General features: G+C 48.6%; 5 protein-coding genes across 5 annotated transcripts; 1 reads left to right on the top strand and 4 right to left on the bottom strand.

The window, feature by feature from the left end:
• Nucleotides 1-2258: 2258 nt before the first annotated feature.
• EURHEDRAFT_375587 (bZIP transcription factor JlbA/IDI-4) lies at nt 2259-2993 on the top strand (the record flags this gene model as incomplete). Its single annotated transcript, XM_040778755.1, has 3 exons — nt 2259-2375; nt 2440-2665; nt 2716-2993. The coding sequence occupies 3 exons, from the start codon at nt 2259-2261 to the stop codon at nt 2991-2993; spliced, it is 621 nt and encodes a 206-aa protein (XP_040641457.1).
• A 935-nt stretch (nt 2994-3928) lies between these two features.
• On the bottom strand, nt 3929-10385 carry EURHEDRAFT_550155 (type I polyketide synthase; the record flags this gene model as incomplete). Its single annotated transcript, XM_040787512.1, has 11 exons — nt 3929-4723; nt 4818-5339; nt 5386-6012; nt 6040-6153; nt 6210-6806; nt 6850-8367; nt 8389-8450; nt 8506-9318; nt 9346-9700; nt 9752-10043; nt 10144-10385. The coding sequence occupies 11 exons, from the start codon at nt 10383-10385 to the stop codon at nt 4289-4291; spliced, it is 5577 nt and encodes a 1858-aa protein (XP_040641456.1). The 3' UTR covers nt 3929-4288.
• Nucleotides 10386-12071: 1686 nt separating this feature from the next.
• EURHEDRAFT_513600 (NAD(P)-binding protein) lies at nt 12072-13159 on the bottom strand (the record flags this gene model as incomplete). Its single annotated transcript, XM_040786187.1, has 5 exons — nt 12072-12149; nt 12232-12518; nt 12542-12665; nt 12804-12910; nt 12967-13159. 5 exons carry the CDS (start codon nt 13157-13159, stop codon nt 12072-12074), a joined length of 789 nt encoding a protein of 262 aa, XP_040641455.1.
• A 375-nt stretch (nt 13160-13534) lies between these two features.
• On the bottom strand, nt 13535-14664 carry EURHEDRAFT_513599 (tartrate dehydrogenase; the record flags this gene model as incomplete). The annotated part of the gene is made up of 2 exons (XM_040786186.1): nt 13535-14396; nt 14453-14664. 2 exons carry the CDS (start codon nt 14662-14664, stop codon nt 13535-13537), a joined length of 1074 nt encoding a protein of 357 aa, XP_040641454.1.
• Nucleotides 14665-14814: 150 nt separating this feature from the next.
• On the bottom strand, nt 14815-16506 carry EURHEDRAFT_410000 (phenylalanine--tRNA ligase). Its single transcript, XM_040781262.1, has one exon. It carries the CDS (start codon nt 16469-16471, stop codon nt 14918-14920), a length of 1554 nt encoding a protein of 517 aa, XP_040641453.1. The 5' UTR covers nt 16472-16506; the 3' UTR covers nt 14815-14917.
• Nucleotides 16507-16617: the final 111 nt, after the last annotated feature.

Here is a 16617-nt window from a genome sequence, read left to right as displayed (position 1 = left end):
TCAGCCTTCACGGGATTCGCTCAGCCCTATCAAATGTTCTCCAAAGAGCCAGGCCTATGCATAATTCCAAACCATCCCGAGCATTTTCAGCCGATAGTCGTGGTTGAAACTAGCTGGTTGGGGCGTCTTGGTCCGGTTCTTCTTGAAGATGCGAAGCTCTGGCTTCTTGGCGGCCAGCCCTACGTACAGGTGGTCATTACAATTTGCTACTCTAATGATGATGGGCGAATCAAAAGTGGTCTTAAGATTTATAAACGGGGCGCAAGTAGGAACTCGGTCAAGAAGCAGGAGGTGGTAGACATGTCGTTATCTTTCGTTGAAAAGTTACATGCTAAATCAAGCATCTAGACGATTTTCCCTGCACCTACAAATGGAGCTACCCAGATTATTCAAATAACGCGTGGCCAAACATTTGGCAACGGGACCTTGCCGGGAAGAAATGCAGTTGATATATGGGAGTTGCTGGTAGACAAATTCAGAGCTGCTACGGAGCCGTGTATTCGAACAATGGGATACGTGCCTTCGCTCAATTCAGGGTTTCGTGCTATGAACTCAGAACGGTCAATTATGGGGAGAATTGAGATATAGTGGCCCGCTATAGCATCAATAGTATTCGAGTACTTGGCTTGGCCCCTTGCCTTCCTATCATTATTCTCAAAAAGACGATATTATTTTTTCTTGAAATTGTGTGCCTCTCGTTCTTCCAGGCAGCACGACCGCATGCAGGAGGCCAGAGGTGGGGGGATGATAAGGCTGAAAGCTTCAGGAAGAACCTACTGAAATATCAAGTGACTCGATTACTCGGTCGTGTAATTGCGGCGTGTGAGCATGCTCAAACGGGCAGTTGCTATCGATAGAAAAGAAGGAAAAAGAGTATTTTCAATAGCTACAACTAGGGAATCACCTCACTACCATTGAGGCACTAAACAATTAAAGCAATCGCCAGGTGATAACAAGCTGACATGTTGATAGTTACCCCTAGGGATATCGCAAATTCCATCACAAGATCTCTTATTACTACCGTGCTAACTACTCTTGTTTCAAGTCTGAGATTCAACCTCTCCCTCACTCTTTCTAATATACCTCCATCCCTTTGTCTTCTGAATAGATCAATATCCCCTCATTATCCGAAATCTCCATCTCATCTTCGGGACCTCAGTCTTTCAAGAGAGAGATATTGGGACGTTTCTGGAAAGCTCGAGTCATAATGGGTAGTCGGGTAGTTCTCACATTTGAATTCAGAGTGCATTTACCGGGTGGCCTCGCATTGGTCGGAATCTGAATAGTCGTCACACAAGCGATTCACCAAACGCGCACAGGGATCCAAATCCAACCAGGCTCCATCATCCAGCGCCAAGGTTGGGTTAGCACTCGTTGTGACCATAAGGGTCTTTTTGCATGGTAATCGTCGAGCACTGATTCATGGCATCGCTTCTCACATCAGCTTATGCAGCAGTCCCGTTCGTTGGTCAGAAAAGGAAGGCTTGTCAGAGGTAGCGAAGATATCCAAAAGGACGTTCCTTGTCGAATTGACTCAGCAAGAAGAGAAAATAAGTTGAGATTGGTCATTCAGTAATGACAAATAGCCAAGAAGTGCTGACACTAACCTGTGATTGATGCCAAATATATTAGCAGACTTACCTTGATTAATTTGATATTGACTATGTAGTGTTATCTTCGTTCACGGCACCGATGGAAAGGAGGACCATCGATAATCCGTGGGTATTGGGCTACCCAGAAGAGCAATAAATGGAGCATTCTTACAATGACAAGGGTAGAGACGCTTAGTGGCAGGCTCGAACGGCTATTATTGACGGACAGAACTCGTATCGGTCAATGAACAACCGTAGAATTAGGGTTGTACTCTATACTACGAGCTTCGAGAATAATCTGGGTTGCCCTGCACAGTTTCTCAGTGAACCAGAAAGTACGTATAACATACAGCTATCCAGCTTTCGAGATAAAACTTCTTAAGAAGAGCCATCAGTTCAAACTGCACACTTTACCCCAGAAATGACCAGTTCACCTAGTACAGGGGTGTTTCCTAATATAGAGGTGTGGTATTATACAATACCGTATTACGTATGTAACGGACCCCGCTTATCTAGCCACCCCATAAATATGCAGTGAGATCCAACCTTCCCTCCTCTCCTTTCTTCCTCAATCACCCTTCAAGTCCTGGGGATATCTCAATACCACCTCCTTTCTTTATAAACTCGCCCACGGGCCTGTTCCAGGCCCGTTCATACTATACAGCCATGGCTTGCACCGCGAACAACGGAACCCCAGCGATTCAACTCAGCTTCATCGTCTACCAGCCCCAGCGACTCCAGCTCACAAAGAAACCACCATGGACCTGCGGTGCCGGATCTGACGTTTGAGTCTTTCGCTGACTGCGATGATCCTGGGCTGTCGTCGTTGAATTGGCCGTTCGGCCAGCCCCTTGATGGCTTGATTAACCCGGAGACGTTGGGGAGTTGGAATACAGAGAATTGCGCCCTTTTCCAGTCGTCGGTGGATAATTTGGATATGTTCAGCCATGTGGTTGATTTTCCGATGCCGTCGCAGTCTTCCACAAGTGCCAGTCATGATTTGGGGGGTGGTTCTCTAGAGGGAAGACAGCAAAGACTTGTTCAGTCATCCGACAACGGTCCGATATCTCAAGGTTTGTTCACGATGCATTCTCTACTGGTACTCTAATTCTAACGCCCCCAGAATTCCAGTCTCTGCCGACTCCTTTGCCTCAGCTCAACACATCGACTCCTTCTCCCAACTCATCCGGCTCAACGTCCTCCAAGCCAAAGCCCTCGCGTATAGAGAAACGCGAAAGCAATACCCTCGCTGCGCGTCGCTATCGTCAACGACGGGTCGACCAGGTGAAGAATCTTGAAGCGGAACTCGAGAAGACCAAGCAGGAGCGAGACGAGTTGCGGATCCGGGTCTCGAAGTTGGAGGGGGAGACGGAGGCTCTCAGAAGTCTTGTTCGGAAGTAGATCGCCTGCAGGTTAGCATAAATTAATGGATTGTTAAAGGTTGTACTCTTGTATCGGCTTCCGCTGTGGAAGTACCACACTAGTAGACGTGTTTCATAGTCAACTACTGTCTGACGACTTTAACAAAGGACACAAGCTATGCATTGTAACAATTCAGACAATGCGGCCACGAATTGATCCACCATAAGAGTATCAGATCGGCAAAATGGATATCTCATTGGGTGATATAGTAGGATTTGCAGATAAACTGCATTAGGAAAGGTGGTGACTTTTGTACTGATCTTTCATATTTTCACTTTGTTTGACAGCTTCTCTCTTGCTTTATTCTTTTCCCCAAAAGGAAGATGAAAGAAATTTGGCATATATTATATATACAACTAGGGATCCTCAAATCTGCTATCATATTCTACTTCACCTTGTCCAAACTGCTTTGCTCTACCGTGTATACAGCATGTATGAATACGTATTGTATCATTACCAGCCATTACCGTTAACAATGAGTAGAAATGACTCATGATAACGCACTCTGATTGGCCGGTTGAGTATACTCATTGGGCCCTAACACTTGCTCACAATAACTCGACATGAGCCATCGGAGGGAGACGTCTCTAAATGCTCTCTGATGTATAAAAGTCATATCATAGGACTTTTTAACTATAAGAAAATCTCTTGGGCGCCGGCGCTACAGTGGATTCGGCTTATCCTGGCGGAGAAAGTAAATACTGCGACTACTCCATACAGCTCGTCCTGTTGTCTGTGGTACTACCCTGTAAAGGGCCATTATTGATGGAATCTGGTTCCGCGTCGCAAGGGGATATCTATTTTATGGTAAAGATGGCAACACAGAAAACTTACGTGCAAACATCTGTAGTTCCATCTGCTTTTGGTAGAGCGATTTGGTTTGAGACGGAGGCTCGTGTTGAGTGGATCGATTCTACTATTGTGGTTAAGGTAGTGGGAAGACCAAAATAATGGGAGGCAGTCCAATGCAGTTTGTGTACAGCTAACTTGTTAACGTTCATTTTTAATCGATATATAGCAGAATCACAACCAATATATATATGGACAGATAGCTGCTAAAAAGATGACAAGCACCTTAAAACAAAGCCCGTTGAAGAAAAGCGGCAATGCCATCCATATGCGGACCAGGAGCGATGATCGAGAAGTGATTTACATCGCTCAACACTGTAATCCGTATCTCTTCCTGGCTGACCAAAGACGCCCACCCCTCACCGCTGAAATCCGTCCGGTTATTCACCAACCAAACCATCTCACGGGGAGCATCAGGACCCATCTCAGCCGCCGAGGTAGTATGGTCCAACTGGCTGGCGGCGACGGATTTCGTCCACGTACTTGCTGACCATTTGTGCTAGTGTGCTGGGCATATCCCAGGGTGTCTTCATCCAGGGACAATTGAGTCCATATGCGGCTGTGCCGGACTCTAGTTTTGGTAGAGGGGCGTAGGAGGAGGATGAGCCTGAGCCGGCTGGGAAAAAAAAGACGATCTTGCCTGCCGTCTGGGGATTTCTCCAAAGTAGGTTTGAGGTGGCATGTGGGCCAGATTCCAGCTTCTGGCTAGGTTTTGGAGGCTGGACGGGAGGGGGAGCAACGACAGGGGCTTGCTGTTTCTTTGGCTCTGGCTTTTGCTTTGGAGTCTGGGATATACCGAGAGACTTGCCGAGAGCCTCGAGATTGTCGTTTTCCATGAAAATGCCCGTTGACAGATCAACCTTGAGACTCAGTCAGTTTACCAGAAATCGTCAGAGACAGCAACGAATCAATTCCTAACTCCGCAAATGCGGTAGTCGGCGTCAATTCGCGAACAGGGACACCGGTTTCATTGGCAATAGTCGTGCGGATAACATCGATGACCGAGTCCTCTGTTTCGGTATTGGTTGAATCAGTCCTGTATCCGGAGTCGTCATTGCTGCTCTCACTCTCCGTGGGCGTGTCTAGACCTGAGGAACTCCCTTCCTGTTCTGCTGATCCAAAAAAGGCAATAAGCTCCTTGGGGGTGGGATAGTCCAGGAAAAGTGCTGATGGCACGTCAATACCCAGCTCATCCCGGACTTTGTTGCATATTGTCAAAGACAAAAGTGAGTCAATGCCGTGGTTGACAAAATCATCATGAGGACCAATGTCTGCTAAGTCCACACCAGCCTCCTTTGCGATGATGTTCATCACCCGGGAGCCAATGGACGGCCCTGCTGTTACCTTCTTCGGTACCTGCTTGAGAACAGGACGGGGCTTCTGCTTTTGGACAGTGACCTCCTGTGGAGTTAGAGTCTGGCTGCTGACTCGCTGATGCGGCAACCGGTCAAGAACCTGTCGGGGAATGCCTTGGAACTGTGGACGATTAGCAGATGTCACTTTAGGCTTGCGAGGAACTTACCCTAACGCCTTCATATATCGCCACAACCTTCTGGTCTTCCAGGATGTACGTATCGCCAACATAAGTATTCCCAGTCTGAAACTGCATGCGGTTGTGGACTTGATACTCCTTTCCCTTGACGAAATCACCAGCACACCGCATATGCTCCCAGCCAGTGTTAATAAATACCCCCTTCTTGAACGGACTAGCATCGCTACCGTTCATGATAAAACTGGCGACATGTCCAAGACTGTCGATCCAACACGGGTTGAATGTGAACCCGTTGTCGTCAACCTGGAAGGAAACCCGCGCCGTAGCTTCGTGGTTCTCGTTGTCCAGAATAACCTCTTGCATGCCCTGGAAGCTACCACCGTAATTAACAATGGCAGAGAAGAGTTGGTAGACGATGCGTCGCTTGAGCTTGTTCGCGCTGCCGGCGCTGTCATCAGCAGTAGCATGAAGGGGGGTAATCCGGCTTTGGACGAGGTAGCTGTTGCGCTTGAATTCGTCCACCCAAGCTTGCTTTTCTGTGAGTTGGACCACGAAGTTGGCGTGTGCCACGGTCTTTTGGCCTTGGCTATTGACACTGAAAATCTGGAACGAGATGATGTTGTTATGCCAGTCTGCGGACGCTGATACACAATATAGCTGGGGATCTGCGTCTCATCGGGAGACCAGCGGATTTGGTGCTGTCATGTCGGATACATCTAGGCCGGTAGCCTCGGTATCCTTGTCAACTTTCCGCATCATGTACTTGGCTGTCGTGAACGCAACTTCGGCGTACAGAGACTGTAAAGCTCAGTTAGCTTGCGTGAACAAACCCATATTATACAGACATTACTTACAGAAGGACAAATAAGTGCATTGTTGACAACGTGCCCTTCAAAAATGGCGGCCAGCCGTTCATCATGGATATCCGACTCAGCCAGGAAGGTCGACACTTCCGAATTGTGATTCTCTTCCAACACTTTCTGGACGGAAGGAGAAAGATATTGTGGTACATAAGAAGAATTCTCGACTTTGACACCCTGGATGAGATCGCCTTTGCTCAGGCAGAAGTTGTTCCTGTAAGGGATCCAGTAATTCTTCAGGCTCCAAGCATACCGCGGCAGCAGTAACATCTCTGGCTTGGGCAGATCGGACAGTCCTTTGTGATACTCGTACCAGTCGATATCAATACCTTGCTTATACAAAATCTCCAAACCGGCCGTGAGCGTCAACCAGGCATCTGTGTTTTTCCGTAGCGAAGCAAGCGTGACCCTCTCGCGGCCAAGGATCCCCTTAATCATGCTCGAGCAAGCAGGATGAGATCCTATCTCCAGCCACAGCGTGTTTTCTTTAACAACGCCCCCAGCTGAAGCTGCTTCAATTGCAGCCTGGAAGTTAACGGGTTGGCGGCACGCACTGATGAGATACGGGGTATCAATAGATCCCGTGTCTGCCTGCTGGAATAATCTTTCCCAGAAGCGGCGAAATGTAAGGGACTGAGGGAGCGTTAAAACGAACCCCATCTGCGGTCTTCTTAAAATCCTCCAAGATTGGATCAACTTGAGCTGAGTGAAAGGCATATGGAATTTCCAGAGGAATACTATCAATGCCCTTGTCCGCTAACCGGGACTTCAACTGCGCCAATTGCTCGGTTGGGCCGCTGATAACGTTGCTTGAGGGCTGGTTGCGACAGGCCACAGTACAGGAAGTGCTAGAGAGCTCGGGAAAGATAATGTCGATGGGTTGCTTAACGGCAAGCATACCATAGGCTCCAAGGACGGCCTTTTCGGAGAGCAATCGAGCCCGTGTTCCGACAAGGTAGATCACGTCTGCGGCTGTTAGGACGCCAGCGGCATACAATGCCGGATACTCCCCGAGACTGTGGCCAACGGTGGCCGCTGGGAAGACTCCGAGGCGCTTCCACAGACCGTGTAGTGCCATCTGGGTGCAAACAAGACCGAGTTGTGTGACAATTGGTGGATTATCTTCAGCGCTGTCTGTGGCATCGTTCACAAGGTGCAGAAAGCTTGGGAACCCATGTCGCTCAACGATTTTGTTAAACCGTAGGACATCCTCTTTGAACGAAGGGACAGAGTCGAACAATTGCTTGCCAATTCCTTGGTACACAGTGCCCTGTCCGGTGAATGCCATTGTGATCTTGGGTAATTTTGCTGCTGTGGGGATTGGCCTGTGGTTATCGATACTTGAAATGGTATTTTCCAGGTCGGTCCTGATGGAATTCACATCTGATCCAGAGACGATAATCCGGTATCCGTGGTGTATTCTTCGCGCAGTGGTGGTGTACGACAAGGAACAAAGTGAGACCTCCGGATTCTCCCTGATGTAGGCAATGAGTCCCTCGATATTCATCTTAAGAGACTTGCTACTCTTCGCCGTCACAGCCACTGGAAAGCCTGTACGCCGGTCTTTTTGTGTTGGTTGTGGTCCATGGCCTAGAGGGGCATCTTCGAGAAGCAGGGCTGTATTACCCCCAGCCGCGCTGAAATTGTTTAGGAACGCGATACGTTTTCCTCGAGGCACGTCTTCCCTGTTCCAGGACACAGGTTTCAAGGGAATGTGCACATTCATATCAGCCATATTTGTCGGGCAGGTATGGTTAACCCTGGTCTTAATGCCGCAGTGTGGTGGAATCGTGCTATACCTCATCATCATCAACACCTTGACCAGCGACGAGACTCCGGAAGCTGACTCGGCGTGTCCGATATTAGCCTTGACAGTGCCGAGGTGAAGAGGATTCTTTCTCTGCCGCTGACCAGGCCCGAATACAGATAGTTCTGACTTCATCTCCGCAGCATCACCTGCCTGGGTGCCTGTGCCATGCATCTCAACATAGGTCACATCAAGAGGATCAATCCCAATGCTTCGCATGACGTTGTTGAATAGGCTCGCTTGATCACCGTCGAAGGGGCGGGTGATGGAATCTGTCCGACCACAGTGGTTCGTGAGCGCGCCACGAATAACACCATGGATTATATCGTTGTCTTCGATGGCATCCTCGAGTCATTTTAGAATGACAGTTCCCACGCCATCAGACCGACAGTATCCATCAGCCTCCTCGTCGAAAGCATTGCAGTTTCCTGCAAGCCAAGTTGGTTAGTTAGTCTGCACATCTACCTAATCTGGGAGCTGTACCTTTTTGAGTCAGAAAATGGCCTCGGTCCAATCCAGAAAAACTGTCCGGGCTCGTCAAGATATTGACACCTCCAGCCAAAGCCGTATCGCATTCACCACGCCACAAGTATGTGCAAGCAGTTTCAATAGCTGCAAGACTAGACGAGCAAGCCGTGTCGATACATAAACTGGGCCCGCAGAATCGAAAGAAGTAGCTGATGCGACCTGGTAGGAAAGCACGGTTCCCTCCTGGGATATAGTACGTATCAATCTCCTGCCCACTATGGACTTCTCGCCAATCATCACTTGTCATGCCATAGAAAACCCCAATACGGTCCTGTTGGGTAGACGGTGTGTTATTTGGGACGAGTCCGGCCATCTCGATAGCTTCGTATGCAGAGGTGATGGTCAACCGCTGCGCAGGGTCTGCATTCTCGGACTCCCGTGGAGACATATTGAAGAAGGGCGCATCGAACACTCCTGGCTCCTTGATGAAACATCCATACTTCACACGGCTGGTGTTCTTTCGCTTGCCAGTAGGATCGTAATGGGTTTCCCAGTCGAATCTGTCTTCCGGGATTGTACGATGCACGTCTCGGCCTGCGAGTATCAAATCCCAGAATTCTTCGTTGGAAGCTGAGTCAGGATATCTGCCTGAATAGCCAATGATAGCTATGTTTGATTGGGAAGATTTTCCAGTTGTATTGAATCCAGTGTTAGGCAATGTCTCCTTCCTAATGGTGTCAATGTGGTTGACCTTTACATCCAGGAATTCCGATAGCCCAGACGAGATGAATGGGCCACTCATAGATGAAACCTGATGGATAGTGCAGCCTGTGAAATCCTGTTGTTATATGTCACCGGTAAGAGATGACACCACAGGGTCCCAGCGCATAGGCTTGGTCAACGCGTCCAGAGCTGCTTCCTGTAATAGACCCCTAAAATCGCACGATTCGAGGATATTACCCGAGGAAATTGATATGATTTTCATCCGTTGTTTGTAATCTTGTAGAGCTTGATCATGGAACTCCCCAACAACGTCCTCCAGATCCGATTGGAATAGGTGAGGTGCATGGTAGGGAAGCTCAATTGGCAGGAACAAATGTCTCCATTCACAAGACGATAGGAATAGAGTCAGGAGCCTTGGGGGTCCGCTGATTGACACGCTGGAGTGGCTCATAGAGCTGATGTATAGTTGAGAGACGGGGGGAAGTGACTGACATCTCATTAGGTTTGCGTACAGGGTCAATATGAGGAGAAGGCATACCTTTTCCGCATTGAATGCTGCAATGTTCTCAGCCGCCTCGTTCATTTGGACATCCACCAGAGCTGACCATGACTTGGGTTCGCCAGGAACAGAAGCCTCGATGTCATGACGCACGACGAGAGAACGAAGCCCGAGTTTCAAGGACATCAGAACGGTTTCCACGGCCGCCGGAAGAAGTTCTGGTAAGTTCTGCGAAGTGCTAATCGCAGCTGCGGTAAAAGACCCCGTGCAAGCACCAACCAGATAAGTGCTTGCGGCAGTTGGGTATGATTGAGCGGTCTGCACAAAGTGTCTATGAGGTGTCAGATGAGTGAAAGGCTAAGAGAGCAGAGGGTTGCAATGGATGGAATACCTAATAAACTGGCCAATCTCCGTGGCAGAGAAGAGCGAACTTCAGCGCCGGGGCAGCATATGCTCTCTCATGCTCGAAAAAGAGGTCGAGCAACGTAGTGAAAAGAGGGAACCAGGCCTGCTGGTGGGATGGAAGGCTGGAAACATGACGTCTCAATTGAAAACCGACTCGATCAAAGAAGTCTGTCAACAATACGTCGTCCTTGACATGTAGTAGCTGGTGCAACGTAGGCTCAAATGCCACGGTTTGATCACCAAAGATGAAAATTTCCAAAGGTGCCATTGTACAAATCGGAGCTTCTCTAGTTGTGTAGCTTGGATGTCCTTTTTGCTCTCCTCCATCTGTTTATATATTCGTTTATGCCCCACAATTACTTCTTTTTACATACTACTAGATACGACATACGAATTGAGGCTTATTGTGACAACTAGTCAGCTCATCTGGGATCTAGGAGGTATGTACATGCGCTGACGTATTCTAGGTCTAATGTTCTTTCAAATTTCGTCTTTTCATCTTTGCCGATCTTGCGAATAGGGTATCAGAGACCCCGAGCTTAGTCTAAATTGGCCGAAAAGGAGGCTGAACGGAGTTTACATGAATCGACCTGTGTAAATCATAGGCTGTGAGAGACTTATAACTCCGAATGCAAGCTTGCTGTGAGATCTGAGGTAAGATTATGGATTATTATGCAGCTCAACACTGCATGCATTTTGCTGGTCATACTTGGCGCTCTCTCTTGCAGCGGAGTATTGGTATTTTTGATTGGAAACGGCTGCATAAACCTGCACATGGCTGAGGTAGGTATACCGAGTATTGTCGAGGCTGAGAGTGAAGTCTTATAACCACTATGTCTACACGCGGTATATTGACTGTCGGCATTCACGTATGTGTCGGCAAGGACATCTTCTTTTTCTTTTTCTTTTTTTTTTTTTTTTTTCATCCTCACATCTTATTGCTAGAAAGGGCATAAGGTACACCGGGATGAGTTAGATTTTCCAACTAGGATTGGGATACAAGACCATCTCTGACTGATCAACGAGTATACGAGGCTTGCGTCAGCATTCAGAATATAAAGCCATGCATATTCCTGCTTCCAATTATCCCAATAGTCCTGTTGGGGAAGGAAATAAGCTTGATAGGTTAGTTTTATACTGTTGTAAAAGGGATAGTCCTTGTTTCGCTGAGGCTCAAGTAGATGGTCTAGCCCTGAATACCCATGGATGCTTGCAATTTCCATGATCAGTTAATTTCAGATTCATAGTCACAAAAAGGCAATTAATGGTCCCTGAATCAGCATCGGGCTTGGCTATATCACCGTAATATCAGGGTCTCCTTATCAGTCATACTGTGAGCGCATTATCGATCAATCCAAGGCTGCAAACGATCATGCTCGTGAACCAGCAAAAGTAATCTCTCCCCAACAGTCGCCTTGAAATCACGCACGAGAGCCGGCCTCGGGCTCCATCTGTATGTGATGGAATCCCGCTGGTTCCTTTTGTACGTGTCTTCAGATACAAGGGCCAGACTATCATTGCATAATTGAACAAGGGCCAACTCTGGTTACGTACATGGCTGTTTTACAATTACTAGCTGGCAGAATATCATAACCACATATCGAGCTACTAGTACTTAGCATGTGATTGTCTGCAGAGCGGAAGTTTCTCTAGCTGATAGTCATGCTGACAATCATGGTTAGAATTAAAAGAATACCGTGACGTACTGGGCTATAGTTGTGCGTCTTCTCTTAGATTATTCTTAGCCCAAAACATAAACTGTCACTGGCTGAACCAGGGCGTCAACATCGTGATAGATACGGGGATTGAACGATGGATTAGAAGAACAGTTTCAGACTATTTGTTCAAAACATTTATAGCTTGATACCATAATATAAACCCATTTACATCGCCATACTACTGCTTAGTAGGTAGTGAGATAGCTGGCAGTATCTTTAGCACACCCCTATCAGCCCTAGCCACTCAACGGAAAATGAACATGCTCTGGGACAGGCGAAAGCATCCTCTCCCCAAGCACCGCCTTCCTCGCATTCTCCATAGCCCAAGTTTCCATATTAGTCAACGTTTTGGCCGTATGAGTCCCAAGATGAGGCACCAGTAAAAAAATGAGGCACCAGTAATGCACGCACATTCCTCACCAATTTCACATTAGCTACCAGTTCATTCTCATACACATCCAATCCCACGGACGCTATCTTCCCACAGTACAATTTATCTGCCATTGCGGCTTTATCGATCATTGCCCCGCGAGCTGTCTTCACAAGCATGGCGCCGTCTTTCATCTGGGCGATTTCTTTTACGTCGATAAAGCCTTTGGTGTTAGGGATGGGCGGGATGTTGATGCTGGCTATGTCGCTTTTGGATAGCAATTTCTCAAAAGTGACGTACTCCGCACCAGTGGCTTGCTCAGGGGGAGTGGATTACGATTATGATACCGCGTTTGGACAATAAAAGGCTCAACGCGCTTCTTGATAGCACACCCAATCCGCTCCATCCCAAGTATATTCAGAATCCTCCCCTGTTGATTATGTCCAAAGTCAAGACCCTTCTTAAAAAATTTTTGGGGGGAGGAGCAAAGATGCAAGAGATGGAATCAACTGCCGCAATGCACCTAGCATCAGCCAGATAGTCAAGTCCGCCATCGTTTCAGTGACGGAGTCTGGCGCGTGTATCACTGTTATTCCACCTTTTGTGCATGCATCGACGTCATCTGGTCATATCCTGCGCCGTTGTGGCAGATGTAGTTGCAGGTTGCGAGGAGGTGGTGGATTAGGTCTGCTTCGAACTTTCCGGCTGCCTATATATGAAATCAGTATTTGGATGAATCTTTTGTTTACTAGAAAATAAGCTTATGGCACCGCTGACTGATGTTCTGTAGATGATTGTTATATCCTTGTATTTTCCTTGGAGATCCGAAAAGAACTCGTCTCTGCTCTTGCTGGTCACGAGTTCGGTTCGGGCTATTTTTGGCAATTGTTGGAGGAAATAGATTGCATGTCGAACGGGGTTTAAGAAGAGAATAAAGTGTTCAGGTAAATGCATCTTAAAGGTTGGAGACTTGGTTAGAGTCATCTTTGGGTGTCCTTCGCTTTTTCTTATAGTTTGGTGCACATATGCTTGCGGCTAAAAGTTTAACCTATAGTTATTGTCACAGATGTTAGGGTAGCAGATCATTCTTCCAGCAGATTTGCTGCCATACCTCATTTCTGATGGCTGCTTGGTATTCCTACAAGCTAGGACCAGGCTTTTTGATTTTACTGTCATCAAATACTCTATCTGCATCCTTTTAGAGATCATCTTAATCGACATCACTAGTGAGAAACAAGATATTCACTCAGAATTTCACAGTGCAAATCAAACTTGGATTGATACCTATGTTGGCTACATAACCCTACATACGCTCCCGTAGAAAACAATCTAAGCAAGCCTCTCAATCTCAGCACAGAGCGCATCAACAACATCCTGCGTCTTTGCCTTCCCACCAAGATCAGCCGTGAGAACACCATTCTCACAAACCCTCTCCAAACACTCCATAAACTTCCCCGCTGCCTCCCTCTCCCCCACCCAGTTCAACATCTCAGCCGCAGACCAAAAAGTAGCCACAGGATTCGCAACCCCCTTCCCCGTAATATCAAACGCACTCCCATGCACCGGCTCAAAAATCGATGGATTTCTCCTCGTAGGATCCAAATTCGCCGACGGCGCAACACCGATTGACCCCGCCAGCGCAGCAGCCAAATCAGACAAAATATCCATATGCAAATTCGTCCCGACAATAGTATCCAATGACTCAGGCCTATCCACCATCCTCACCGTCATAGCATCAACAAGCATCTTATCCCAGACCACACCGGGAAAATCCCTCGCGACCTCCGCAGCAACCTTATCCCAAAGGACCATCCCATGCCTCATCGAGTTACTCTTCGTAACGACCGTAAGCAGCTTCTTAGGCCGCGACTGCGCCATTTCAAACGCAAACCGCATGATTCTTTCGATGCCCACGCGCGTGAAGATTGCGGTCTCAGTCGCTGCTTCCCAAGGGTGGTCGATGTGCGAGCGGCCCCCTTGGCCTGAGTACTCGCCTTCGGAGTTCTCGCGGACGAGCATCCAGTTGATTTGCTTGGTTGTGTTGAGTTTGCATTTTGTTCCTGGGAAGGTGCGCACGGGGCGGACGTTGGCGTAGAGTTGGAGAGGGCTGCGGAGGGCGAGCAACAGGCCCCAGAGGGAGATGTGGTCTGGGACGTTGGGGTCCCCTACGGCGCCGAAGAGGGTTGCTGAGCTGTTGTAGTTTTAGCATGGCATCCTCGCAATATACATCCGTTGAATAGAACGTACTACTGGCGTAACTCGTCCAGGGAATTGTCGGAGACGTATTTGCCGTGCTGCCTGTAATATTCAGTTCCCCAGGGAATGTGCGTGAAATCGATATCGAATGTTCCCAGGGTTTGGGACAGTTTAGTCACGACTTGGATGGCGGCGCTGACCACTTCGGGACCGATGCCGTCGCCGGGAATCGAGGCGATGCGGTAGGTTGGTTTCACTGTCATGGTATCTGTCATGGATGTAAAAAGAAGTAAGCTGTTCTTTCTGTAGTGTAACATCGTGATTTCAGCAGGAATGCACCTTTATATACTTCGCTCTTTGTCCGCTTGAAAGTTCAGCCAATTAGTGCAACCGACGATTTTCCCTTATTCGGTCCGGGCTTTCCTATATTTACCACTAAACAATCGGATGAGTGGAATCGTAGTCATACGTTGAATTTAGTCTAATTACAGATATCATGATATAATTGTACAGACATCACCGCAGCTCAACCCCAAGCTGCTTAACCAGCCTCTCCCGCACCTTCTCATGCAAATCATTAACCTTTTCATTCGTCAGTGTGCGCTCCAAACTCCGGTAGTTGATACGGTAGCACATGCTCGTCCTGCGCTTCTTGGGGTGCGTGAACTCGTCAATAAGCATAACGTCTTCAACCAGGTCGCCGCCAATCTCACGGACGATCTCCATGACGTCGTTCTCGTGAAATGGGACGGTGCCGCCGGCTGCTGATGCTGTCGAAGTGGCTAGTGGTAGCCAGAAGGCAACGTCTTTGTAGCATGCTGGGTGCTTGGAGAAGGGCTCAAAGCGGGTGATTTGCCCTTCCTTGAACTGGGAGAGGAATCGCGAATCGCGCGACCAGAAGAGACGAATGTCGGGGATGTTGAAGAGGAGCATGGCAATACGCTCGAGACCAAGGCCAAAAGCCCATCCGACGCGGTTTGACACGTCGGAGTTGTTAAGGAGGTCCTGCTTAATAACTCCGCAGCCCAGAATCTCGAGCCAGTCACCCTGCCAAAAGACCTCGAGTTCCCAGGACGGACTGGTGAAGGGGAAGTATGCTTCCACCCAGCGGACCTTCAATGGCTCTGTCTCAGCGGCACCGCCTGCATGGGCGACCGCTGCCTTGCTCGCCTCGGTGAAGATCTTGATCACCATCTTCTCCAACGACCGCTTGAGATGCGCCGCAATGGCCTCCACTTCCACTTGAGTGTGGTGCCCAGCTTGGAGGGGGTTCCGCTCAGCGTGGATAGTGGGGTTGGGATCCTCAACGACGACATCGTGCGCGGGAATGCGCTTCAAATCCTCAATGATAGCCGCAGCTGTTTCACTCGAATGTTTCAACGGCTCCTGATCAGGACGCTTCCACAGCATAGCACCCTCCATCTGGTGGAAAACGGGGTAGTGACTGCGATCAATCGCATCTCTCCGGTAAACATCCGCAACCACAGTATACCCACGCTCTTCCGGGCGAGTACTCTCATTGCGATTAATCTGTTGGAAGTATGCCTGCTGGTGCGCACTGGTATGTGTTCTCAGAAGGGTAGTTTCGTTGATGTAGTAGGTATCCGTACGGCTGCGGCCGGGATGATCCGAAGGGAAGCCCAGCACATCGAAGTTGTCCCTCGTCGAGACGACCGGATTCGTTTCAGCGTAGTTACCGTAGATGGGGCCGGGAAACTGGCTCTCGATGAGCTTCCGCGTAATCGTAAGAGGATGGTTCTCGTCAAGATAAAGTTGACGGCCAACGTGGGACAGAATCGATTCTCGCGCGTTCGTCCACTCATCTGTCTTGTACGACTGTCCTTCGATCGTGAGGGTATCCTTCTGCTTATTCTTGGGGTTTGTCCCGGCGACCTTGGCGGCATCTGCATTTTCCTCCGTTCTGCGAGCAGCTGTAGAGCTCCAGTCCCTCCGTGGGGTTATCCAGTTCTCCGGACGACGTACCAATGGCAGTATGCTGCGACGAGGCGCCGCAGTGGACCATCTGCCACTGCTAGCGCGCAGGGCACGGCCAGTGGCCAACAATCGCATAGCGTAAGATTTCTGCTGTTAGGCAATGATCAATGGGGGGTTCTGCCATCGACAGTTTAACGAGATTGACATGTCGGGAAAATACCGGACCGGCAAAACGAGTCGCCGAAGTATGGATTACAGCACTACAAGCACATGGCTCTACA

Source organism: Aspergillus ruber (assembly GCF_000600275.1).
Source record: "Aspergillus ruber CBS 135680 unplaced genomic scaffold scaffold00005, whole genome shotgun sequence".
In the NCBI taxonomy this organism is placed as follows: Eukaryota; Fungi; Ascomycota; class Eurotiomycetes; order Eurotiales; family Aspergillaceae; genus Aspergillus; species Aspergillus ruber.
The sequence above is the reverse complement of the archived record's forward strand: the minus strand, read 5'-3'. Positions and strand labels throughout refer to the sequence as shown.